Raw genomic sequence first — 24,897 nt, 5'->3', positions numbered from 1 at the left:
AGTTCCTGGCCTCTGTGAGCACCGTGCTGACCTCCAAATACCGTTAAACTGGAGCCTCGGTGGCCGTTCCTCTTGCCCGCTGGGCCTCCCGCCAGGCCCTCCTCCCCTTCCTGCACCCCTACCCCCCTGGTCTTTGAATAAAGTCTGAGTGGGCGGCAGCCTGTGTGTGCCTGAGTTTCTTCCCTCAGCAAACGTGCCAGGGATGGGCGTGGACAGTAGCTGGGACACACGTGGCTAGGACCTCTCTGCAGCTAGATAGGGTAGAAAAAGGCAGGGGCGGGAGGAGGGGATGGAGGAGGGAAAGTTGAGCCATCGCGAAGTCCAACTGGAAAAACGCTGGACCCTAGAGTGCTTTGAGGATGCATTTGCTCTTTCCCGAGTTTCATTCCCAAACGTTTTAGATGCAATGCAGGTTTGCTGAAATAATGAATTTATCCATCTTTACGTTTCTGGGCACTCTTGTGCCAAGAACTGGCTGGCTTTCTGCCTGGGACTTCACTGGTTTCCCAGAGGTCCTCCCAGATATGGGTGGTGGGTAGGTCAGAGAAGTCCCACTACAGCGTGGCTGCATTGATCCCCCATCGTTCCCAGTAGTCTCTGTAAAACCTCCCAGATACAGGCACAGTCTAGATGAAATCAGGGGTGAGGGGTGCAACTGCAAGCCCCAGACAATTCAATAGGGGTTCCACTTTCACCCCCAGGCCACCCCAGGATGCTCACACTCCAGACACTGATGCCCTGGGGCTGTGAAGATCAGGAGGCTGTCTCTGCGCCCAGCTCAGGGCCCATTCAGCTCCCCTGAGGCTGGGGAGCCTGTCCCATTGCGACTGGAGAGGACAGCGGGGCCACAGAGGCCTGGCTAGAGGGTCCCTTCTCCCGATGTGTGTTTTCTCTCTGCTGAGCAGGCTTGCAGTGCCTGGGCTATCAGAGGGAGGGTTCCCGGACCTGGTAGCCATAAAACCCTGGCCCTCAACTGATAGCAATATCTTTTCTTCCCTGAGCCCATGAATCATCCTTGGTAAATACCTATGGCAGGCCCTCTGCCTGCGTTTGTGATGTCCTTCCCGCAGCCTGTGGGTACAGTATCAACTGTCAGGAAGACGGTGTCTTCATTATTTCATCAGGAAGAATGGAGGTCAGACCTAAAGGGAGAAATATGTCAAATGTACAGCAGTGGGCTGGTTGGAGTGCAGCAGTTTTTACAATTAATTGATCAGAACCAGTTATAAATTTATCATTTCCTTCTCCACTCCTGCTGCTTCAGTTGACTAAGCCTAAGAAATAATTATAAAAATTGGCCAGGTGCAGTGGCTGACACCTGTAATCCCAGCACTTTGGGAGGCTGAGGCAGGTGGATCACCTAAAGTCAGGGGTTGGAGACCAGCCTAGCCAAAATGGTTAAACCCTGTCTCTACTAAAAAGACAAAAATTGTCCTGCTGTGCTGACTCACGCCTGTAAACCCAGCACTTCGGGTGGTGGAGGTTGCAGTGAGTCAAGATCATGCCATTGCACTCCAGCTTGGGCAACAAGAGCGAAACTCTGTCTCAAAAAAAAAAAAAAATTAAATTAAATTAAATTTAAAAATTACGGCCGGGCGCGGTGGCTCACGCCTGTAATCCCAGCACTTTGGGAGGCCGAGGCGGGCGGATCACGAGGTCAGGAGATCGAGACCATCCTGGCTAACATGGTGAAACCCCGTCTCTACTAAAAATACAAAAAAAAATTAGCCGGGCGAGGTGGCGGGCGCCTGTAGTCCCAGCTACGCGGGAGGCTGAGGCAGGAGAATGGCGTGAACCCCGGGGGGCGGAGCCTGCAGTGAGCCGAGTTCGCGCCACTGCACTCCAGCCTGGGTGAAAGAGCGAGACTTCTTCTCAAAAAAAAAAAAAAAAATTAGCCTGGTGGCTGGGCGCAGTGGCTCATATCTGTAATCCCAGCACACTTCGGGAGGCCAAGGTGGGCAGATCACAAGGTCAGGAGTTCGAGACCAGTCTGGTCAATATGGTGAAACCCCATCTCTACCAAAAATACAAAAAATTAGCCGGGTGTGGTGGCGCACGCCTGTAATCCCAGCTACTCGGGAGGCTGAGGTAGGAGAATCACTTGAACCCAGGAGGCAGAAGTTTCAGCGACCTGAGATCATACCATTGCACTCTAGCCTGGGCAACAAGAGCGAAACTCCATCTCAAAAAAAAATTGTAAAAATTATACATCAGTAGATGAATGGGTAAACCAAATGTGGTGGTCTATACACACAATGGAATATTATTCAGCCATAGAAAGAAATGAAGCACTGATAGGATGTAGCTGCACCTTGCAAACATTTAACAAGTAAAAGAAGCCAGACACCAAAGGTCACATATTGTATGACCCCATCTATATGCAATATCCACTGCAGTCAAATCCATAGGGACCAAAAGCGGATTAGTGGCTGCCGGGGCCGGAGTTACTGTTAATGAGTACAGAGTTGGCGTTTGGGATGATGAAAAAGTTCTGACCTAGATAGTGGTGATGGTTGCATAACACTAAATGTTCTTAATATCACCAAATTATATACCTGAAAATGGCTAAAATGGTAATTTATGTCTATTTTATCACAATTTTTTTAAAACAAAAAAGGTATAAGGGGTACAGCAGAGTGTTGCATATGCATTTACTATTATTCTTGGGTTACATCCCAAGCACTCAATAAATGTTCATTGCCCTGAAGAAACACCTGCTACGAGTTAGGCACCTGACAGTTGTTATCCGTTTAATTCTCACAATCTGAGAAGAAACTGTTACCCTCATTTTATATAATAAATGAGAAATTAGACTCGGGCAAGTGTCACAATAGAATCAAGAGGCAGAATAAACTGACTTCCAATCCCAAATCCATGCCGAAATTCAGTGTTATAATAATATATATGGCCAGGAGCGGTGGCTCACGCCTGTAATCCCAGAACTTTGGGAGGCTGAGGCGGGAGGATCACCTGAGGTCGGGAGTTTGAGATCAGCCTGACTAACATGGTGAAACCCCGTCTCTACTAAAAATACAAAATTGGCATGGTGGCATGCACCTGTAATCCCAGTTACTGGGGAGGCTGAGGCAGCAGAATCGTTTCAACTCGGGAGGCGAAGGTTGCAGTGAGCCCGAATCGCGCCACTGCACTCACCGCACCCGGCCAATTTTTGTGTTTTTAGTAGAGACTAAAAACCATATGGTGAACACCTAAGACGGGGGGCCTTGGATCCAGGGCGATTCAGAGCGCCCCGGTCGGAGCTGTCGGAGATCGAGCGCGCGTGGTCCCGGGATCCCGAACGAGGCCCTGGATCCCAGGGCGGCGAGGCTGCAGCGCGGCGCCCCCTGGAGGCCGCGGGACACCTGGCCGGTCCGCGCATGCGTAGCCGGGGCGCAGGGCGCGGCGGGTTCCTGCGCCGGGATGGCGCTGTCCGCGGAGGACCGGGCGCTGGTGCGCGCCCTGTGGAAGAAGCTGGGCGGCAACGTCGGCGTCTACGCGACAGAGGCCCTGGAGAGGTGCGGCGAGGCTGGGCGCTCCCGTCCCCAGGGGCCCTCCCTCCCCAAGCCCCCCGGACGCGCCTTACCCACGTTCCTCTCGCAGGACCTTCCTGGCCTTCCCCGCCACGAAGACCTACTTCCCCCACCTGGACCTGAGCCCCGGCTCCTCCCAGGTCAGAGCCCACGGCCAGAAGGTGGCGGACGCGCTGAGCCTCGCCGTGGAGCGCCTGGACGACCTACCCCACGCGCTGTCCGCGCTGAGCCACCTGCACGCGTGCCAGCTGCGAGTGGACCCGGCCAGCTTCCAGGTGAGTGGCTGTCGTGCTGGGCCCCTGTCCCCGGGAGGGCCCCGGCGGGGCGGGTGCGGGGGGCGTGCAGGCGAGTGAGCCTTGAGCGCTCGCCGCAGCTCCTGGGCCACTGCCTGCTGGTAACCCTCGCCCGGCACTACCCCGGAGACTTCAGCCCCGCGCTGCAGGCGTCGCTGGACAAGTTCCTGAGCCACGTGATCTCGGCGCTGACTTCCGAGTACCGCTGAACTGTGGGTGGGTGGCCGCGGGACCCCCAGGCGACCTTCGCCGTGTTTGAGTAAAGCCTCCCCAAGGCGCAGCCTTCTTGCCGTGCTCTCTCGAGGGCAGGACGCGAGTGAGACGAAGGCGCCGCCCCTCCCCAAGGAAAGGCAAGGACCTGGGGTGCACCCCCAGTGCCCAGATCCAGGCGCGCCTCGTTCCACCCCCAGCAGGTTTGGGGCCTCGGCCACGGGGGTACCGAACTGCGTGCGGCCTGACCCTCCCGAATGGGGTGGTAGGTGGGGGCCGCGGGTCGCCCCGGGCAGCGGGCTGCGAGGACGGCCCACTCTGCCCATCCCGAGGGCGGCTGGCTTCATCCTCCCCACTCTGGGCCAAGCACGCGGCCCAGACCCACCGCGAGAACTCCGCACCTGCAGCCTGAACGCAAGCTGGCGGCCTGAGGGCTTGGGGCTGACTCGGAGCAGGTTAGGGAACAGCGCCTCCTCCCGGCCCGAGCCGGTACGTGCGCAGCGCCCAGCCGCCGCGGCTGTGGCCTGGAATTGGGGACCTGGGGTGCCGGGGGGTTGTGGTGGGGGAGGTGGGACCAGCCCCAGCACCTAGCCACGTAGCAGGCGAGGTGGACCAGGAACTGACCCAGACGCCTGCCGTCACCCGACACCACTATGGAGAGTGAAGCTTTTTTATATTTGTCCACATAAAACCAATCATGGTCATTGCAGAACTTCGGAAAACAACGCTTGCTGCACCTTCCTGTGTATCCCAGGTCCAGGAATGGGTGCAGCACATCCTTCAGCTCCCGCTTGACACGCAGAAAACTGTGTCATGTCTAAACAAGAACAGGACATGGCTGTCACATCCAAGAGCACGTGTAACACAGACATGCCACACACACACACACACACACGGGGTAGAGACAGGCCCCATCCAGACCCCTAACACTTAATGCGTAGCTGTTCCAGTCTTCTAGGCACATGTAGAGATGCTTTTCCTCAGAAATGGTATTCTCAAGGTGACACTGAGGAAAAGTGGACAGGCCGGGCGCGGTGGCTGACGCCTGTAATCCCAGCACTCCGGGAGGCCGAGGCGGGTGGAACACGAAGTCAGGAGATCGACACCATCCTGGCTAACACTGTGAAACCCCGTCTGCACTAAAAATACAAAAAATTAGCTGGGCGTGGTGGCGGGCGCCTGTAGTCCCAGCTACTCAGGAGGCTGAGGCGGGAGGATGGCTTGAACCCGGGAGGCAGAGGTTGCGGTGAGCCGAGATCATACCATTGCACTCCAGCTTGAGCGACAGAGACTCCGTCTCAAAAAAAAAAAAAAGGAGGGGGGGTCAGGGGGAGGAGCCAGAGAAAATATTTTCTACATGTGGCAGATAAAAGTTATTATCTCTACTACACTGGATCTCCAGGCGGGGCGTGGTGGCTCACGCCTGTAATCCCAGCACTTTGGGAAGCAGAAGCGGGTGGATCACCTGAGGTCAGGAGTTTGAGACCAGCCTGGCCAACATGGTGAAACACCGTCTCTACTAACAATACAAAAATTAGCCAGGCATGGTGGCGGGTGCCTGTAATCCCAGCTATTCTGGAAACTGAGGCAGGAGAATCACTTAAACCAGGGAGGCAGAGGTTACAGTGAGCTGAGATCGAGCCACTGCACTCCAGCCTGGGTGACAGAGCGAGACTCTGTCTCAAAAAAAAAAGAGACAGATCTCCAAATTATCTTTCTTCTGGCCCTATACTCCCTATTCCTTTCTAGTCAGTCAACCTAACAGAAAAATAAGCCAGAAGATAGGCAGCTCAGATGGACGAAGGGCCAATGGACATTTGCAGTGATGTTCAAAGACATGCACCTAGCTGGGCACACGGTGGCTCACACCTGTACTCCCAGCACTTGGAGAGGCTGTGGGAAGACTGCTTCAGCCCAGGAGTTTGAGACCAGCCTGGGCAATATAGGGAGACCCTGTCTCTATAAAAAATTTAAAAATTAGCCAGGCGTGGTGGCATGTGCCTGTAGTCCCAGCTATTCAGGACACTGAGGTGGAAGAATCACTTAAGCAGGGCAGGTAAGGCTGCAGTGAGCTGTGATCGTGCCCTTGCACTCCAGCCTGGGTGACAGAGTGAGACCCCGTCTCAAAAAAAAAAAAAAAAAAAAAAGCTGGGCACGGTGGCTCACGCCTGTAATCCCAGTACTTTGGGAGGGTGAGGTGGGTGGATCACAAGGTCAGGAGGTCGAAACTATCCTGGACAACATGGTGAAACCCCGTCTCTATTAAAAATACAAAAATTCACTGGGCATGGTGACGTGTGCCATAATCCCAGCTACTCCAGAGCCTGAGGCAGGAGAATCACTTGAATTGGGGAGGTGGAGTTTGCAGTGAGCCAAGACCCCGCCACTGCACTACAGCCTGGTGACAGAGCTAGACTCTGTCTCAAAAAAAAAAAAAAAAGGAAAATAAAAAATATGATGCACAATCACTATATTCATAAACAGGAGACAGATTAAATTATGGTGGAGTCACCAGGGAATGCTGTGTATCCATCACAGAGAATCAGTCTGAGCGCAGACATGGAGCAATGGCAAGACCTTCATATAACAGATCATGCCACAGCCAGTATGTAAAGCGTAAATCCATATTTATATTAACATAACCACAATACAACTTGACAATACATACCAAACACTGGCAGCAGTCTTCCATGGCTGTGGGACTACAGGGATAGAGAAGGCAACTGTTACCACTTGATATAATCCCAGAAAAGGAAGGCAGTTGGGGGGTGATTTTTGTTTTTTTTCACCCAGGCTGGAGTGCAGTGGCGCGATCTCGGCTCACCGCAAGCTCCGCCTCCCGGGTTCACCCATTCTCCCGCCTCAGCCTTCCGAGTAGCTGGGACTACAGGCGCCCACCACCATGCCCGGCTAATTTTTTGTATTTTTAGTAGAGACGGGGTTTCACCATTCACAGGATGGTCTCGATCTCCTGACCTCGTGATCCGCCCGCCTCGGCCTCCCAAAGTGCTGGGATTACAGGTGTGAGGCACTGCGCCCGGCCAGGGGGTGAGTGATTTTTCATGTGTCTGTATGGTTTTGAAAACTTTGCAGAAAACCTTGCTGTGAATATTTATAGCTAAAATTGTATACACATAGATTATTTCCTGGAGGGATTTTTACAGATGTGGAATTTCTGGGGCAAGTGTACCCATTGCTACGGCATTTGGGTAATATTGCCAAAATTGTCTTTATTAGTTTCACCAGTGGGGGCCCAGTGTCTGCGTCCTTGACTGCTCCTCTTCACGGTTGGGAGCTGACATTTATTTGATTAGTGATGTCTTTTTAAAACTTAATCGGCCGGGCACGGTGGCTCACACCTGTAATCCCAGCACTTTGGGAGCCCAAGGCACCCAGGGTCAGGAAATTGACACCAGCCTGGCCAACATGGCGAAACCCCATCTCTACCAAAAATATAAAAATTAGCCCAGTGTGGTGGCGGGCACCTGTAGTTCCAGTTACTCGGGAAGCTGAGGCAGGAGAATGGCGTGAACCTGCGAGGCGGAGGTTGCAGTGAGATCACACCATGTAGTTCAGCCTGGGCGACAGAGCCAAACTCTTTTTTTTTTTTTTGAGACGGAGTCTCACTCTTGTTGCCCAGGCTGGAGTGCATAGTGTGACCTCGGCTCACTGCAACCTCCGCCTCCCAGGTTCAAGCCATTCTCCCGCCTCAGCCTCTCGAGTAGCTGGGATTACAGGCATGTGCCACCACGCCTGGCTAATTTTGTATTATCAGTAGAGACAGGGTTTCTCCATGTTGGTCAGACTGGTCTCAAGCTCCCAACCTCAGGTGATCCGCCTGCCTCGGCCTCCCAAAGTGCTGGGATTACAGGCGTGAGCCACCTGGCCTGGCCAAGACTCCCCCTAAAAAACAAACAAACAAACAACACCAAAACCAAAAAACCTTAATCCTCAGTATGATAATATCTGTCATTCCCACCTCCTCCATGTTAATCGCCGGTTTTTGTCCTTGGCCTGTTTTCCCACTGCGGTGTTGCCCGTAGGGGCCTTTCTTCTGTGAACCTGTAGACCTGCAGTCCATCTTACATCATGTTTTTCTTTTTCTTTTTATTGAGACAGAGTCTCACTCTGTCACCCAGGCTGGAGTGCTGTGGCACAATCTCGGCTCACTGCCAACCTCTGCCATCTGGGTTCAAGCAATTCTCTCACCTCAGCTTCCCAAGTAGCTGGGACTACAGGCACATGCCACCACGCCAAGCTGATTTTTTTGTATTTTTAGTAGAGAGGCGGTTTCACCATGTTGGTCAGGCTGGTCTCAAACTCCCGACCTCAGGTGATCTGCTTGCCTCAGCCTCCCCAAGTGCTGGGATTACAGGCATGAGCCACCACGCCCGGACACATGTTGTTTTTCTGTTTTTATTTTTGGGTGATCCTAACCACCTCTCCCCTCAGGCCTCGGGCCCCTGGACTGGCTCCCGGGCTTTGCTTGCTCTGGGCCACCGTTTTCAACCTCGGCAGAGAGGCTGCAGTTTCATTTCTGTGTAACTAAAAATACTGAGTAACATTTTTAAATCTTAAAAAATTAAAAATGTGGCCGGGCGCAGTGGCTCACGCCTGTAATCCCAGCACTTTGGGAGGCCGAGGCGGGCGGATCACAAGGTCAGGAGATCGAGAGCATCCTGGCTAACACGGTGAAACCCCGTCTCTACTAAAAATACAAAAAATTAGCTGGGTGTGGTGGCAGGTGCCTGTAGTCCCAGCTAATTGGGAGGCTGAGGCAGGAGAATGGCGTGAACCCGGGAGGCAGAGCTCGCAGTGAGTCAAGATTGCGCCACCGCACTCCAGCCTGGGCGAAGGACCAAGACTCCGTCTCAAAAAAAAGACCGGGGACGGTGGCTCACGCCTGTAATCCCACCACTTTGGGAGGCTGAGGCGGGCTGATCACGATGTCAGGAGATCTAGGCCATCCTGGCCAACACGTTGAAACCCCGTTTCTACTAAAAATATAAAAACTGGGCATGGTGGTGCATGCCTGTACTCCCAGCTACTCGGGAGGCTAAGGCAGGAGAATCACTTGAACCAGAGTCGGAGGTTGGAGTGAGCTGAGATTGCACCACTGCACTCCGGCCTTGCGACAGAGCGAGACTCCGTCTCAAACAAAAAAAGATAAAAGCTGGCCCCTAGTCCACCCATGAGCCCCCCTCTTGGGTCCACGTTCTAGTTTCTGTCCTTGGGGTAGCTCGAGTCAGCCTCACCTCAATCATCCTGTGTGCTCCCACAGCACAGGACCTGTGGCTGCTGCACCCTTGCACACAGGAGCAAGCACTTGGAGCCCAGGAGGTTGAGGGGCCCTGGGGAAGCACCAGGCTCTCAAGACTCCTGTAACTAAATGTGGACGCCCTCTTGGGCCTGGGATTACATCTGGAGCATCACTGAAGTTGGAAGAGCCAGACCCCATCCTCCCTGGAGATGTGGAGGTTGGAGGGAGCTGGCCCTGGCTCAAGGGCTCAGCCCACTTGGTACAGAACCTACCCAGAGGTGCAGATCTAGGGGAGCAGCTGTGGGCCCTCCACACTGTTGGGGAGACTCATAGGCCCACTCACGTCCAGGGGAATTTGCACTCTGCTTTTTTTTTTTTTGAGATGGAGTCTTGCTCTGTCACCCAGGCTAGAGTGCAGTGGTGCAATCTCAACTCACTGCAATCTCCACCCTCCGGGTTCAAGCGAATCTCCTGCCTCAGCCTGCCGAGTAGCTGGGATTACAGGCGCCCGCCACACCTGGCTCATTTTTATATTTTTAGTAGAGACGGGGTTTCACCATATTGGCCAGGATGGTCTCAATCTCTTAACCTCGTGATCTGCCTGCCTTGGCCTCCCAAACTGCTGGGATTGCAGATGAGAGCCACCGAGCCCGGCCGTACTCTACCTTTTCAAAGCCACCCCTGCACAGGTGGTGGTGAAGGCTGCGCAACAATGTAGATACACGTCATGCCACTGAACTGTACACTGAAAACCTGTTATAACAGCACGTTTTGTGTGCACTTTACTGTAATAAAAAATGTTCCATCCTGGCCGGGCGCGGTGGCTCATGCCTATAATCCCAGCGCTCTGGGAGGCCGAGGCGGGCGGATCATGAGGTCAGGAGATTGAGACTTTCCTGGCTAACATAGTGAAACCCCGTCTCTATGAAAAAAATTGGCCAGGCGTGATGGTGGGCGCCTGTAGTCCCAGCTACTCGGGAGGCTGAGGCTGGAGAATGGCGTGAACCCAGGAGGCGGAGCTTGCAGTGAGCCAAGATCGCGCCATTGCACTCCAGCCTGGGCGACAGAGCAAGACTCCGTCTCAAAACAAACAAAAAAAAAGTTCCATCCTGGCCAACATGGCTCTGGCTCCAGGCTGCCACCCCATCCCCCAAAGGATGCTACCCCAGAAGGGGGTCCTCGGCCTGCTCCAGCACCTGCCTGTCCCATGATGGCTGCATACTGGGGTAGGAAACGGCCTCCGCATCCTCCTCTTCTCCCCCCAGGACTACCCTTAACATACTCAGGGCTTCGGTCAGGGCCCATGCGCTCCCCAAGACCAAGGGGATCCTGTGCAGGAGGCAAAGGTAGCACCAGGCACAGCCCCTGTCCAGCACCTACCAGAGCCATTTACCTTTAAAAAAATCACTGCCAGCTGTGGTGACTCTCACCTGTAATCCTAGTGCTTTGAGGCAGAGGTGGGAAGACTGCTTGAGCCCAGGAGTTCCCAAGAATATCCTGAGCAACACAGTGAGACCTGTCTCTACAAAAACATAAAAAATTAGCCAAGTGTGGTGGTGCACGCCTATGTCCCAGCTACTTGGAGGCTGGGGCAGGAGGAACACTTGAGTCCAGGAGTTCAAGGCTGCAGTGAGCCATGACTACACCACTGCACTCCAGCATGCGTGACACAGCAAGCATCGTCTCAAAAAAAATAAATAATTTTGGCCAGGCGCAGTGGCTTATGCCTGTGATCCCAGCACTTTGGGAGGCCAAGGCGGGTGGATTACGAGGTCAGGAGTCCAAGACCAGCCCGGCCAAGATGGTGAAACCTTGTCTCTAGTAAAAACACAAAAACTAGCCAGGCATGGTGGCGGGCCCCTGTATTCCCAGCTAGTCGGGAGGCTGAGGCAGAGGTTGCAGTGAGCCGAGATTGCATCACTGCACTCTAGCCTAGCAGATAGAACGAGACTCCGTCTCAAAAAAAAAAAAAAAAAAAAATTTTTAATCGCCAAATGTTCTAGAGAGGCCCCCTTCTCTTCTGTTCTCCTCCAGCCTGGGCTGCAGGCCAAGCTGGTCCCTGTGGGTGGAGACAAGGGCCTGTTCCACCTGACACTACAGACTCCTTCACATGGGAGGGATACACTTCCAGACCCATATATCTGCCAGTAGCCATCTTCAGCGAGATTTACTGGTACTGCGGTGGAAAGGAAGGACTCACTGTATTGGATGAAAAAAGTGAAAACATGGGTCTCCCGTAGCAGACTCTGACAGCAGAGCCTAGTGTGGGTTATTTGGGAGTAGGGAGAAAGGAAGAGCTGTTGTGGGTGGTATCAGCAACACTGCACTGGGGGCATGAAGCTCAGTTTGGTCAGCACCACCTGGCAGGTGTACAGAGTCCACCCGACCGTCTCTGCACGGTAGAGGCAGGAGCTCCTCTCCCTGCACAGGTGGTGCCCCGGAGGCTACCAGGGACGGCCGAGGACACTGATGCTGCATCCCAGGAGGACCTGTCCTTCAGCTGTAATCAGCAGATACAGGGGACAGGATGTGAGTACTGAAGGCCAGGGGCACAGCACCTTTCCTGTAAACCCCACACCCTGACCCTGTGCCCCCTACCAAAAAAAAAAAAAAAAAAAAAAACTGTCTACACATACAAATTTATGCCTAGATGTAAAAAGATCCAAACGATTCACAGTGGTAATGGCTCTGAGGGTGAGGCTGTCTGCTTAAGGCCCAGGGAAACCCAGGGTGCAAACCAACACTCATCACCCAAGCAGCCACAGCCATGACCACAACGTGGGCTTGGGAACGGGGAGCCCAGACCCAGCCACTCCCTCCTAGAAAACGAAGAGGAAAGCACATCTGCTGAACAAGTACCTTGAGTCCCACGTGCAGGAAAAGGTGCAGCTAAGGAATACTGACACAGGAGGAATATGGACACGGGAGGAATACGGACACGGGAGGAAAAGCGACACGGGAGGAATATGGACACGGGAGGAATACGGACACGGGAGGAATAGCGACACGGGAGGAATACGGACACGGGAGGAATAGCGACACCGGAGGAATACGGACACGGGAGGAATAGCGACACCGGAGGAATACGGACACGGGAGGAATACGGACACGGGAGGAACAGCGACACGGGAGGAATACGGACACGGGAGGAATACCGACACGGGAGGAATACCGACACGGGAGGAATACGGACACGGGAGGAATAGCGACACGGGAGGAATAGCGACACCGGAGGAATACGGACACGGGAGGAACAGCGACACGGGAGGAATACCGACACGGGAGGAATACCGACACAGGAGGAATACCAACACAGGAGGAATACCAACACAGGAGGAATACCAACATGGGTGATGCCTGCAAAGCACAGCATCAATCCCAAGTGACTCCTGTGCAGGGCGGCCCCTTCCACCCTCCTTTCCTTGGAGACAATTGGCTGGGCTAGACCAGTGTCACGGGCTGGCAGAGCAGCCCACCTACCCATCTGTCCTCCTGGAAGGGACAGCCTGTGGCAGGAGAGCCAGAGCAGGGCCACCAGCTACACTGTGATACCAGTGACGAAAAGACCCAGACCACAGCGCCTGTGTGCGCCCACTGAGCCAACCAGCTCAAGGGTGGCATCTGTACCTCTGCAGAAACAGAGTGGATGAGGATGGCTGTGTGTTAACAATGTGAACCTCAGGAATTCCCTCCAAAAAATCTCCCACAAAGTGAAAAAGGGAAGGAGCTCCCATCATGTACACGTTAGCAGTTATCTTTTCAGAAGGGCTTCATTTTGGGTTTTTGGGGGGTTTTTTTGAGACAGAGTCTTGCTGTCGTCCAGGCTGGATGCAATCTTGGCTCACTGCAACCTCCGGCTCCCGGGTCCAAGCGATTCTCCTGTCTCAGCCTCCCAAGCAGCTGTGATTACAGGTGTCCACCACCATGCCCAGCTAATTTTTGTATGTTGGTACAGACAGGGTTTCACCATGTTGGCCAGGCTGGTCTCGAACTCCTGACCTCAGGTTATCTGCCTCCCAAAGTGTTGGGATTACAAGCGTGAGCCACCGCGTCCCCCTTTATTTTGGTCTTAAAGTACCTGCCTGATGTACAGCAGGTACGTTAGAAAGAACTGAAAGGTGTTGGCCGGGCGCAGTGGCTCACGCCTGTCATCCCAGCACTGTGGGAGGCCGAGGCGGGTGGATCCTGAGGTCAGGAGATCGAGACCAGCCTGGCTAACAAGGTGAAACCCTGTCTCTACTAAAAACACAAAAAATTAGCCGGGCGAGATGACGGGCACCTGTAGTCCCTGCTACTCAGGAGGCTGAGGCAGGAGAATGGCGTGAACCCGGGAGGCGGAGCTTGCAGTGAGCCGAGATTGCGCCACTGCACTCCAGCCTGGGCGACAGAGCGAGACTCCATCTCAAAAAAAGAAAGAACGGAGAGGTGGGAAACATAATCAGCCCACATGGGACATGAGTCAAACCATCTTTTTTTTTTGGAGACAGGGCTTTCTTGTCACCCAGGCTGGAGTGCAGTGGCGGAATCAAGGTTTGCCTCAGTCTCCTGAGCTCAACAGATCCTCCTGCCTCAGCCTTCCGAGTAGTAGCTGGGACTACAGGCATGTGTCACCATGCCCAGCCCCATAGGTCTTTGTTTTGTGCTAGTAACTTCAAAAGGGGACATGCAGTGTAACTCACCTGAGTCCCAAGTTAAGGCTGTGGTAGTAGCTGACAGGACAGCTTTTCCTAAATAAATAAATGCAGAATGGGGACCCCTCCCTCCTCCCCACGGGAGATGGGCAGCTCAGACACTCAGAAGGTTGTGTGGGACCGAGCAAACAGCCATGCACACCTGGGTCCTGTCAGTCAGGTGCAGGGGACAGGAAATGCCCTGCCATCTACTGGATGCCAGAAGACAAGACGTGGCCCACAAGTCACGGTTTCTGTGAGGTGATGGTGGCATTGGTACAGGGTCACAGTGAAAAGCCTCTAAGCAGAGGACAGCAGAAAGCCCATCGCAGCCTCAGGAGGCAGTCATCAGATTTATTTATTCCTACTCGACATGACCCCAGAACACAGGAGCAACTCTGTACAATTCTAGAAACTCACAGCTAGCTCCAAAACAATAGAAATTTTAAACTACAAAAGATGAGTTGTATTCAGCAAATATAAAGGGTAATTTTAGACTGTGTGAACGTTTATCAGACTATTTACAGCACCCGGGAGACGGGTTCAGATCTCGCCGGCCTCCTTCTCTTCTGACCTCCGTGAAGCCATCTTCCCGTTGGAGCTCTCAAGCCTCCAGTCCGGGGGCCCTCGCTCGCTCCGCCCGCTCTCCCAGGACTCCTCTCTGGATGCCCGCTCTCTGGAGAACCTGGGAAATGGGAACCAGAGGCTCAGTGGAGGCTGCTGCCCCCCTTCTGCTGGCCGCTCAGGCACTGACAATGGACCTGCAGACCAGGCCAGGCAAGGCCCTACATCCCCTATACCCAGAAACCTCCCAGAGGCCAGCTAGACTTGCCCACCACATACGGAGTGTTAGCCATTAAAAAATAACCTTTGCAAAGATTTTTAATAAGGAGAGCCTTCACTGTAACATAAACAGTGCAACGGAGAATACAACACTATATGCAGAGAACACGACACTACGTAAAAACACAATGGAAAAAAAGATATCAAAAACAAAAACCAAAACAGAGGTAAGCAGGGCCTGGTCAGGACATACGTCTCAGCCACTCTGAGCACGGACGCGACAGTGCACAGGCCCCAGGACGCAGGCAGGGAACAGTGCACGTGCAGCCCCTGCAGCATCACCTGGCGCCGTGCGAGCTCCTCCAAAGCCCTCTCCCCTCTTCCCAGACCTGAGTCCCGTTCACGACCCCAGCTCTACTCCTGAGTGCGAGCCCAGCCCCATCCCCACCAGACACGGCCCTCAGCAGACCCTGGGAACACAGAGAAGGGCTCACTCCTGGTTGCAGCTACCGAAGGAGTCAGAGTAGTTACTTGTATTTCGCACTCCGGTCCCGGGAAGCCCGACGATGTCCCCGGCTGTGGCTCCGGGAACGGCTGCGGTGGCGCCGATGTCTGTCTCGGGACCGGGACCGGGACAACTTCCGTCGCTCTCGGGAGGTAGATCTTGACCGCCTCCGACGCCGATCCCGGGAGCGTGACCTGAAAATTCAGAAGGTTCCAACGCTGAGACTATACGGGTGCCAACACTACCAGGGCCCCACCCCTCAGCAGATTCTGCTCGCTGCTTTACTGACATTTTTCCCTTTACTCCCACAAATTTAGGTTTAAAATATTTCCATCAGTTCATCTCCAATGGCTAGGACCTTTCCGATGAGGCCTCCTGAAAACATCTGGCCTGGATACTCCTGTCACCCTGCAGGCCCCGACCTTCCCTCTCATTAACACTGGGAACCCTCCACGGCACCAAGCAACCCCTTGCCCTGTGCCCTTCACAAGCCAGCCCCACCTGCCAGATGACATCTGTAAAGGCATAATCATTAAGAAAAATGCTTATGGGAAAAAAAATTTGACTGAGAACATTTTAATGGACCTGGAAACCTACCTCCTGCGATCTCTGGTTCTTGATCCCGACCTAAAAGGGGGAAAAAAAGATGAACGAGGCCAGGCATGATGGTTCACACCTGTAATCCTAGCACTTCGGGGAGGCCTAGGCGGGCAATCACCTGAGGTCACGAGTTGGAGACCAGTCTGGCCAACATGGTGAAACCTCGTCTCTACTGAAAACACAAAACCTGGCCAAGCGTGGTGGCGGGCGCCTGTATTCCCAGCTACTCAGGAGACTGAGGCAGGAGAATCACTTGAACCCAGGAGGCAGAGGTTGCAGTGAGCTGAGATTGTGCCATTGCACTCCAGCCTGGGCAACAAGAATAAAACTTTGTCTCAAAAAAAAAAAAAAAAAAAAAAAAAGTGAATGACTTCCCGAAAGCACCTCTATTCCTCACCCTCTTGGGGGAGGACTCCAAATCTAAGAAGTGAGGCACTTCCCCCAAAGACCTGCTGTTTTCAAGCTGCCTGTATGTTCCCAGTCTGAATGAGAAGTGCCAATGTTCCCATCCCCACAGCCACTCTGTGGCAGTCACTCTGCGGCACACTCAGAGTCACTCTGCGGCACACTCAGAGTCACCTGAGCCTCACAGATGGGCCCACATCCAAGAATCCCCACAGCCACTCTGTGACAGTCACTCTGTGACAGTCACTCTGTGGCACACTCAGTGTCACCTGAGCCTCACAGAGGGGGCCACATCCGAGCATCAGACACAGCCCTGTAACATTACAAGGGCCGTGAAAAGTCTGTGCACACTGACTGTGCTGCACTCAAGTCCTGCAAATGATTCTCCAGTCTTTACAACAGACACCAGCACAGAATGTGTAGATAGCGAGTGGGGCATACTAAAAACACAGAAAAGTGAAAGCAAAGCCCTAAGTTCCAGACACAGGTGAGAGTCATCAGCTCATTCTGCCACACAACCAGAGGCTGAAAAAGGCAAACTATGAGGCCTCATTCTATGCCCATAAGCCATTAAGGTCAAGTGGCCCCATGTACACCCACAACACGAAGGGCCTAAACATGACAGTGCATGTAAAAATGTCCAACTCCATGCAAAAAATGGATTGTGTGTTTTGCTTAATACTTTTTTCTATACTGTTTAAGTTTCTGTACAATCAGAATCTCCTGCTGGATAATGAAAACAACAAACGGCCAGGTGCGGTGGCTCACACCTGTAATCTCAGCACTTTGGGAGGCCGAGGTGGGCGGATCATGAGGTCAACAGATCGAGACCAGCCTGGCCAACATGGTGAAACCCTGTCTCTATTAAAAATACAAAAATTAGCTGGGCGTAGTCCACAGGCCTGTAGTCCCAGCTACTCGGGAGGCAGAGGCAGGAGACTCGCTTGAACCCAGGGGGTGGAGGCTGCAGTGAGCCGAGATCGCACCACTGCACTCCAGCCTGGTGACAGAGCGAGACCCTGTCTCAAAAACAAACACGATAAACATTCGCCCTGAGTTATGCACTGAGGAATTCCTTCAGGAAAAGTGGTTTGGGAACCTTCCTGGACAATGAGCTGTGTCCAGGAGGATGTGGTTACTTCTGGCTCCTATCTCTTCTTTGAACTCCAATCAGACTCAACAGCCCCACCTCAAGATGGCCTCTCAAGCTGAGTATGGCCAGAGGCATCTTCTACTTCCCACCTCCTCCCACTCCAATACACCACACCCAGCCTTCCAACCTCACCAAGCAGCAACTCCAGGCCAGAAACTGGGAGACCAGCTTCACTTCCTCCTCTGCACACTTTACACACTACCAGCAAATCCCATCAGTTCTATCCCAGAACTTTCCCGGACTCCTTCCGCCCCTTACCTGGCTTAAACTGCCACCTCCTCCATCTGGATTCTCCCACCTAGCTCCCCAAGGTCCTGCTGCTTCCACTCCAGCCCAGCACGCTTGCCAAAGGGGAGCAGGCATCACCCCTCCTCTGTAAACAGGTGTCCAATGGCCCCACAGCACTCAGTAAATAAACAGCAGTGCCCACACCCAGCCTCCAGCAGCTCGGATCCCTTACCTGACTGCCATGCACACACAGTCCTGCACTTGGCCGCGTTTTGTTTTGTTGGACTGAATATGCTGTTTACTTCTCTTTTTCTTTTTTTTTTGGTTGAGATGGAGTCTCTTGCCCAGGCTAGAGTGCAGTGGCATGATCTCGGCTCACTGCAACCTCTGCCTCCCGGGTTCAAGTGATTCTCCCACCTCAGCCTTCGAGTAGGTAGGATTACAGGCAGAGGCCAGCATGCACAGCTAATTCCTGTATTTTTAGTAGAGACGAGTTTTCACCATGTTGGCCAGGCTGGTCTCGAACCCCTGACCCTCAAGTGATCTGCCCACCTCAGCCTCCCAAAGTGATGGATTATAGGCGTGAGCTACCGGGCCTGGCCTTACTACTCTCTTTTATAATGGCCTATTGAGCAGGCCCTGACTATTCCAATCAACAGTGGAATGGACAGAGCAGGGAATGCCTGAGGCCAGTGCAGCCCCTCCAGTGCCAGCCCTCAGGCTCACCTCCTGCTCAGACGCTCCTCCCGTTCCCTCTCCTCTCTCCTCCTCAAGCGATCCTGATTTCTCTTCTCCTGCTTTTCAGCGACAGTTTTCTAAATAAATGAAACAAAAAATGACGGAAGAGCAAGTTACACAAACCAGAGTGTGAATGCTACTTAACAAATCACCTTTATATGAGCTCAGTATTGGTAATGTAAAAATTGAAGAGACACTTTTAGGAAATGGGAACATGGGAACACTTTTTTTTTTTTTTTTTTTTGAAACAGTGTCTCACTGTCAGCAGGCTGGAGTGCAGTGGCGCGATCTCAGCTCACTGCAACTTCTGCCTCCCGAGTTCAACCGATTCTTCTGCCTCAGCCTCCCAAGTAGCTGGGATTACAGGCACATGCTACCACACCCAACTAATTTTTGTATTTTTAGGAGAGATGGGGTTTCACCGTGTTAGCCAGGATGGTCATGATCTCTTGACCTTGTGACCCGCCCGCCTCAGCCTTCCAAAGTACTGGGATTACAGGCACGCGCCACCGTGCCTGGCCAACACATTCATTTTTAAAACTTCTTAATGAAGAAGATAACACATGAAAAAATGCTTTATCATTACATTTTTTTTTTTCCTGAGACGGAGTCTTGTTCTGTTGCCCAAGCTGGAGTGCAGTGGCGTGATCTTCGCTGACTGAAGCCTCTGCCTCCCGGTTCAAGCGATTCTTCTGCCTCAGCCTCCTGAGTAGCTGGGATTACAAGCACGCCAACACGGCCGGCTAATTTTTGTATGTTTAGTAGAGACGGGGTTTCACCATGTTGGTCTGGCTGGTCTCAAACTCCTAACCTCGTGATCCACCTGCCTCGGCCTCCCAAAGTGCTGCAACTACAGGCGTGAGGCACTGCACCCGGCCTCGTTTACATTTACTTCTTTTTTTTTTTTTTTTTTTTTTTGAGACAGAGTCTCGCTCTGTCACCCAGGCTGGAGTGCAGTGGCGCAATCTCGGCTCACGGCAAGCTCCGCCTCCCCAGTTCACGCCATTCTCCTGTCTCAGCCTCCCGAGTAGCTGGGACTACAGGTGCCCGCCACCACGCCCGGCTAATTTTTTGTATTTTTAATAGAGACAGGGTTTCACTGTGTTAGCCAGGATGGTCTCGATCTCCTGACCTCATCATCCGCCCGCCTCAGCCTCCCACAGTGCTGAGATTATAGGCATGAGCCACCGTGCCTGGCCACTTTTTTTTTTTGAAACAGGGTCTTGCTCTGTCCACCCAGGCAGGATGGAGTGCAGTGGCGCAATCACAGCTCACCAGAGCCTTGACCTCCCAGGCTCAAGCAAGCCTCTTTACCTCTGCCTCCTGAGTAGCTGGGACTATAGGCATGTGCCACCATGGCGGACTAATCTTTAAACATTTTTCATAGAGATGGGATCTTGCTATGTTGCCCAGGCTGGTCTTGAACTCCTCAACTCAAGCAATACTCCTGCCTTGGCCTCCCAAAGTGCTGGGGTTACAGGCCTGAACCACCCAGCCTATCATTAGATTTTAACAATTTGGTAACAAACTGTCTATTCTAAGTGGTGCTATACTTCTCACGGGGAACTGATCACATTGTTTCAAACCAACCCAGATGGCTAGGACTCTACAAACTTTATGGTAAAAAAGAGCAGATGTATCTGATCAAGCACATCTTGCTACTGGGAGCAGAATCCCTGCAGCCAAAAAGCAGCCCAACCTCAGGGTGCCGGGTGCTACGCTGGCTTTAGACCAAACTGAGCTGGAGGACAGCAGGCCAGGGGAGGTGGACCACAAATCCTCTGCAACTGGCTTTCAACACAGGATGATGTGAATCGTCAGGCTTGATTAAGAAAGCAATGTAAGGGGATGAGAAACCTCACCAATGAAAATATCATCAACACCAGCTGAGTGGAAAAGCACCGGGCACCGTTCTGTGTACCCTCTACTCCCAATATCAACTCTAAGACATTTAATGCCCCTCATCTGTGTCAAGTGAAGCCCTGAGTGGGAGCAAGTCAGAGCCAGTAAGACAAAGAATCACTGGTCTTCTCCGTCCAGAGAGCCACGACGGCATAAGGATAATCTTCCATACCCAGTGTGGATGAGAGCACACTCCCCACAAGGGCAGGGCAAGGATGACTGGCATCTCCAGCTCTACACCTTCACCCATGCTCATCCTGTGTCTGAAGCGGGGCACACATGGATGGACACCTTTAAGGTTACATTTAAGGATGGCATTTAAGCCAGGTACGGTGGCTCACGCCATTTCAGCACTCTGGGAGGCTGAACTGGGAGGATCACGTGAGGCCAGGAGTTTGAGACCAGCCTGGGAAGCATAGTAAGACCTCCTATCTAAAAAAAAAAAAAAAAAAAAAAAATTAGCCAGATATGGTGGTGCCTGTAGTCTCTGCTACTCAGGAGACTCAGGACACAGGATCACCTGAGTGTAGGAGTTCCAGGTTACAGTGACAATAAGCTATCAGCTACCATCACATCACTACACTCCACCCTGGGTGCCAGAGGGAAACCCTGTCTCTGAAAAAAAAAAAACAAAACAAAACAAAAAAAAATCCTCTGTTGTCTAGGTTGCAGTGTAGTGGCATGATCACAGTTCACTGCAGCCTTGAGCCCCAAGGTCCAAACAACCCTCTCACCTCAGCCACCTGAGTAGCTGAAACTACAGGCACACACCACCATGCCTGGCTAATTTTTACATTTTTGGTACACAGGGTCTCCTTATGTTGCCCACCCTGGTCTCAAACTCCTGGATTGAATCAATTCTCTTGTCTTGGCCTCCTAAAGATTGGAATTACAGGCGTGAGCCACCATATCCAGCCTCAAGGATGGCAATTTTTAAAAAAATTAAGGATTAGCCAGGTGCAGTGGCTCATGTGTAATCCCAGCACTTTGGGAGGCCGAGGCAGGTGGATACCTCTGGGACTACTGTGAGTGAAGCCTCCTCCAATTAGGGCACAGAACTCCCACTCTCCTTATCATTAAGAGGTGCACTTCCAAATACATTTTGCCCTGTTACTTTAATAATTACTTATCAAAGTCTGTAATACAAGTTGTATTGTTCTGGTCAACTCTATGCTGCAATGATAAAACAAGCTTTCTAACCAAGTTAATGCTTCTTAAGGTAGAAAGGAAAAACATTTCACAATATTCACATTTCTAATGCAGAGATACACATTAAGGAAATAAAAGATTGCAGATATTAAAAAAAAAATACTACATCAGGGCCAAGCACTGTGGCCCATGCCTGTAATCCCAGCACTTTGGGAGGCCAAGACAGGTGGATTACCTGAGCTTAGGAGTTGGAGATCAGCCTGGGCAACATGGCGAAACCCCATCTCTACTAAAAACACAAAAATGAGCCAGGCGTGGTGGCACGCACCTATAGTACCACCTACTTGGGGGGCTGAGGCAGGAGGATCTCTTGAACCTGGGAGGTGGAGGTTACAGTGAGCTGAGATCGTAACACTGCACTCCAGCCTGGGCGACAGAGCAAGATCCTGCCTCAAAAAAAAAAAAAAAAAAAAAAAAAACTACAGTAGGACAAAATTCTGGGCTGTGAAATGAAAATATAATGTAAAGGAGAAATGGGAAAGTAACATTTCCAGCGGCTAAGAAACAATTTTTTCTTTTTAAGACAAAGTCTCACTCTGTTGACCAGGCTAGAGTGCAGGGGCTCGATTTCAGCTCACTGCAACCTCTGCCTCCCGGGTTCAAGTGATTCTCCTGCCTCAGCCTGCTAAGTAGATGGGAATACAAATGTGCACCACCATGCCCGGTTAATTTTTGTGTTTTCAGTAGAGACAGGGTTTTGCTATGTTTGCCAGGCTGGTCTGGAACTCCTGACTTAAGTGATCCGCCCTCCTCAGCCTCCCAAAGTGCTGAGATTACAGGTGTGAGCCACCGTGCCTGGCCAAAAGCAAATTTTTAATGGAATGGTAAATGCATACTAAACTGTAATTTATAATTCTACTGGATATATAGATACTTTTACGTCTTTTTTTTTTTTTTGAGACACAGTCTCACTCTGTCGCCCAAGCTGAAGTGCAGTGGTGCAATCTCGGCTCAGTGCAAGCTCCGCCTCCCGGGTTGACACCATTCTCCTGCCTCAGCCTCCCGAGTAGCTGGGACTACAGGTGCCTGCCACCACGCTCGGCTAATTTTTGTATTTTTAGTAGAGACAGGGTTTCACCTTGTTAGCCAGGACGGTCTCAATCTCCTGACCCCGTGATCTGCCCACCTTGGCCTCCCGAAGTGCTGGGATTACAGGCTGAGCCACCGCGCCCAGCCTTCTTTTCTTTTTTTGAGACGGAGTCTTGCTCTGTCTCCCAGGCTGGAGTGCAGTGGCGCGATTTCAGCTCACTGCTACCTCTGCCTCCCAGGTCAAGCAATTCTCCTGCCTCAGCCTCCCGAGCAGCCGGGATTACAGGCGTGAGCCACTGCGCCCAGCCTCACTTTTACTTCTTTCATACCTATAAACTTATAAAGAAAAATTCCAACTTAAAAATATGACAGAGTACATTGCTTTTCAAAATTCTCTCGGGAACACGGAAGCAAAATGTCTCAAGACCAGTGGCCAAGAATAACCTCACTGCTGCATCAGCTCCCATCACAGTCCCAGGTTCACACAATCACCTATGGGACCCTCCTGAGGTGCACAGCCCTGCCATATGCCGCCTGAGTGAGCGGCTCCTTCCTGGGGCACACAAGGCCCTCAGCTGTGGTCACTGCAGCATTCTGCAGTCAGCGACATGTCTGTCCCTCCACTACATTTCAGGTATACAGGGGGAGGCTGGTTAATTTCCCACCATCCTATCCTGAGGTACCTAGTATGAGGTAAGGGGGGCTCCACCAGTGTGAAGGGAGACAATTCAAAGTAGTGGAAATACGTCCAACCTTCCTTCTTAGCATTCCGTACTTAAAGTTTGTAAATGTCGGTCCAGCGCGGTGGCTCATGCCTGTGGTCCCAGCACTTTGGGAGGCTAAGGCGGGCGGATCACGAGGTCAGGAGATGGAGACCATCCTAGCTAACATGATGAAGCCCCGCCTCTACTAAAAATACAACAACAACAACAACAACAACAACAATTAGCCAGGCGTGGTGGTGGGCACCTGTAGTCCCAGCTACTCTGGAGGCTGAGGCAGGAAAATGCTGTGAATCTGGGAGGCGGAGCTTGCAGTGAGCCGAGATGGCACCACTGCACTCCAGCCTGGGTGACAGAGCGAGACTCCGTCTCAAAAAAAAAAAAAAAAGTTTTTAAATGTCTTAGGGCCTTGAAGAAGGAACAGAGGTTATCTCTGGGCCGGGATGGTACAATGCTACCAGAAAAACCCATCCTCACCCCGCCTTTCTGAGGTGGCTCACAGGCAAGGAGCCAGGATATGTGACATTCTGTCTTGACCAGAGATTCTTTCTCATCTCCTAACAGAAGTTATTTCAGAGATACACAACGAGCGGTATGTATCCTGGGAATAGGCTCTGCCATTTTCTCCCCTTAACAACAGGGTCCAAAATAAATCTCCAAGGCTCCTTTGGACTCTGAGCTATCATGTCTCTCGTGTGAACCCAAGTGATGAAATCTGAGTATTTCATTATAAAACTCAACTTCTTAGAGATCAGAACATAAGGTTTTTTTTTTTTTTTTTTTTTTTTTGAGATGCAGTCTCACTCTATCGCCCAGGCTGGAGTGCAATGGCATGATCTCGGCTCACTGCAACCTCTGCCTCCCGGGTTTAAGCAATTCTCCTGCCCCAGCCTCCCGAGTGGCTGAGATTACAGGCTCGCGCCAACACACCTGGCTAATTTTTTGGTAGAGACGGCATTTCACCATGTTGGTCAGGCTGGTCTCGAACTCCTGACCTCAGGTGATCCGCCCGCCTTGGCCTCCCAAAGTGCTGGGATTACAGGCATGAGCCACTGCGCCCGGCCAAAACACAAGGTTTTTAAAAATTAAAGAAATGTGAACAACACCCCAAGACAACTCAGCTTTCTCCAGAAACAGATGAACATACCCTCAACTGATCAAGCTTCTCTCGGATCTGAATGAACCCCAAGTGTAACTTGCCGCCGAAGTGGTCTGCCAGGCGACGGTCATTGTCATGGAGACCAAGGTAGGCTGAACAGACCTCACAGACACGCAGCTTTTGCTGCTGAAAACTGGATGCAGGCATGGAATTTCTGTATTCTTCCTGGAGAAGGAAAATGGAAAAATAAAAGTGAGGTATACAGAACTGCCACCACAAATTCAATTTCTTTTTTTTTGTTTTGTTTTTTTTTTTTTGAGACGGAGTCTCGCTCTGTCGCCCAGGCTGGAGTGCAGTGGCGCAATCTCGGCTCACTGCAAGCCCCGCCTCCCGGGTTCACGCCATTCTCCTGCCACAGCCTCTCCGAGTAGCTGGGACTACAGGCACCCGCCACCACACCCGGCTAATTTTTTGTATTTTTAGTAGACACAGGGTTTCACCATGGTCTCGATCTCCTGACCTCGTGATCCGCCCGCCTCGGCCTCCCAAAGTGCTGGGATT

General features: G+C 52.1%; 2 protein-coding genes across 2 annotated transcripts in view; one reads left to right on the top strand and one right to left on the bottom strand.

Annotated features, from left to right (window-relative positions):
* Nucleotides 1-3,392: 3,392 nt before the first annotated feature.
* On the top strand, nucleotides 3,393-4,221 carry HBQ1 (hemoglobin subunit theta 1). The gene is made up of 3 exons (XM_032144908.2): nucleotides 3,393-3,515; nucleotides 3,601-3,805; nucleotides 3,904-4,221. The coding sequence occupies exons 1-3, from the start codon at nucleotides 3,421-3,423 to the stop codon at nucleotides 4,030-4,032; spliced, it is 429 nt and encodes a 142-aa protein (XP_032000799.1). The 5' UTR covers nucleotides 3,393-3,420; the 3' UTR covers nucleotides 4,033-4,221.
* A 10,082-nt stretch (nucleotides 4,222-14,303) lies between these two features.
* LUC7L (LUC7 like) overlaps nucleotides 14,304-24,897 on the bottom strand; it is a 42,515-nt gene continuing 31,921 nt past the window's right edge. Inside the window, 5 exon segments of the mRNA XM_032144903.2 lie at nucleotides 14,304-14,648; nucleotides 15,278-15,445; nucleotides 15,849-15,878; nucleotides 18,364-18,452; nucleotides 24,385-24,561. Of these exon segments, the coding sequence (XP_032000794.2) occupies nucleotides 14,507-14,648; nucleotides 15,278-15,445; nucleotides 15,849-15,878; nucleotides 18,364-18,452; nucleotides 24,385-24,561 (606 nt within the window). The 3' untranslated portion in view covers nucleotides 14,304-14,506.

This window comes from Hylobates moloch, unplaced genomic scaffold (assembly GCF_009828535.3).
Source record: "Hylobates moloch isolate HMO894 unplaced genomic scaffold, HMol_V3 SCAFFOLD_23, whole genome shotgun sequence".
Classification (NCBI taxonomy): domain Eukaryota; kingdom Metazoa; phylum Chordata; class Mammalia; order Primates; family Hylobatidae; genus Hylobates; species Hylobates moloch.
This window is presented reverse-complemented; position numbering and strand designations above follow the sequence as displayed.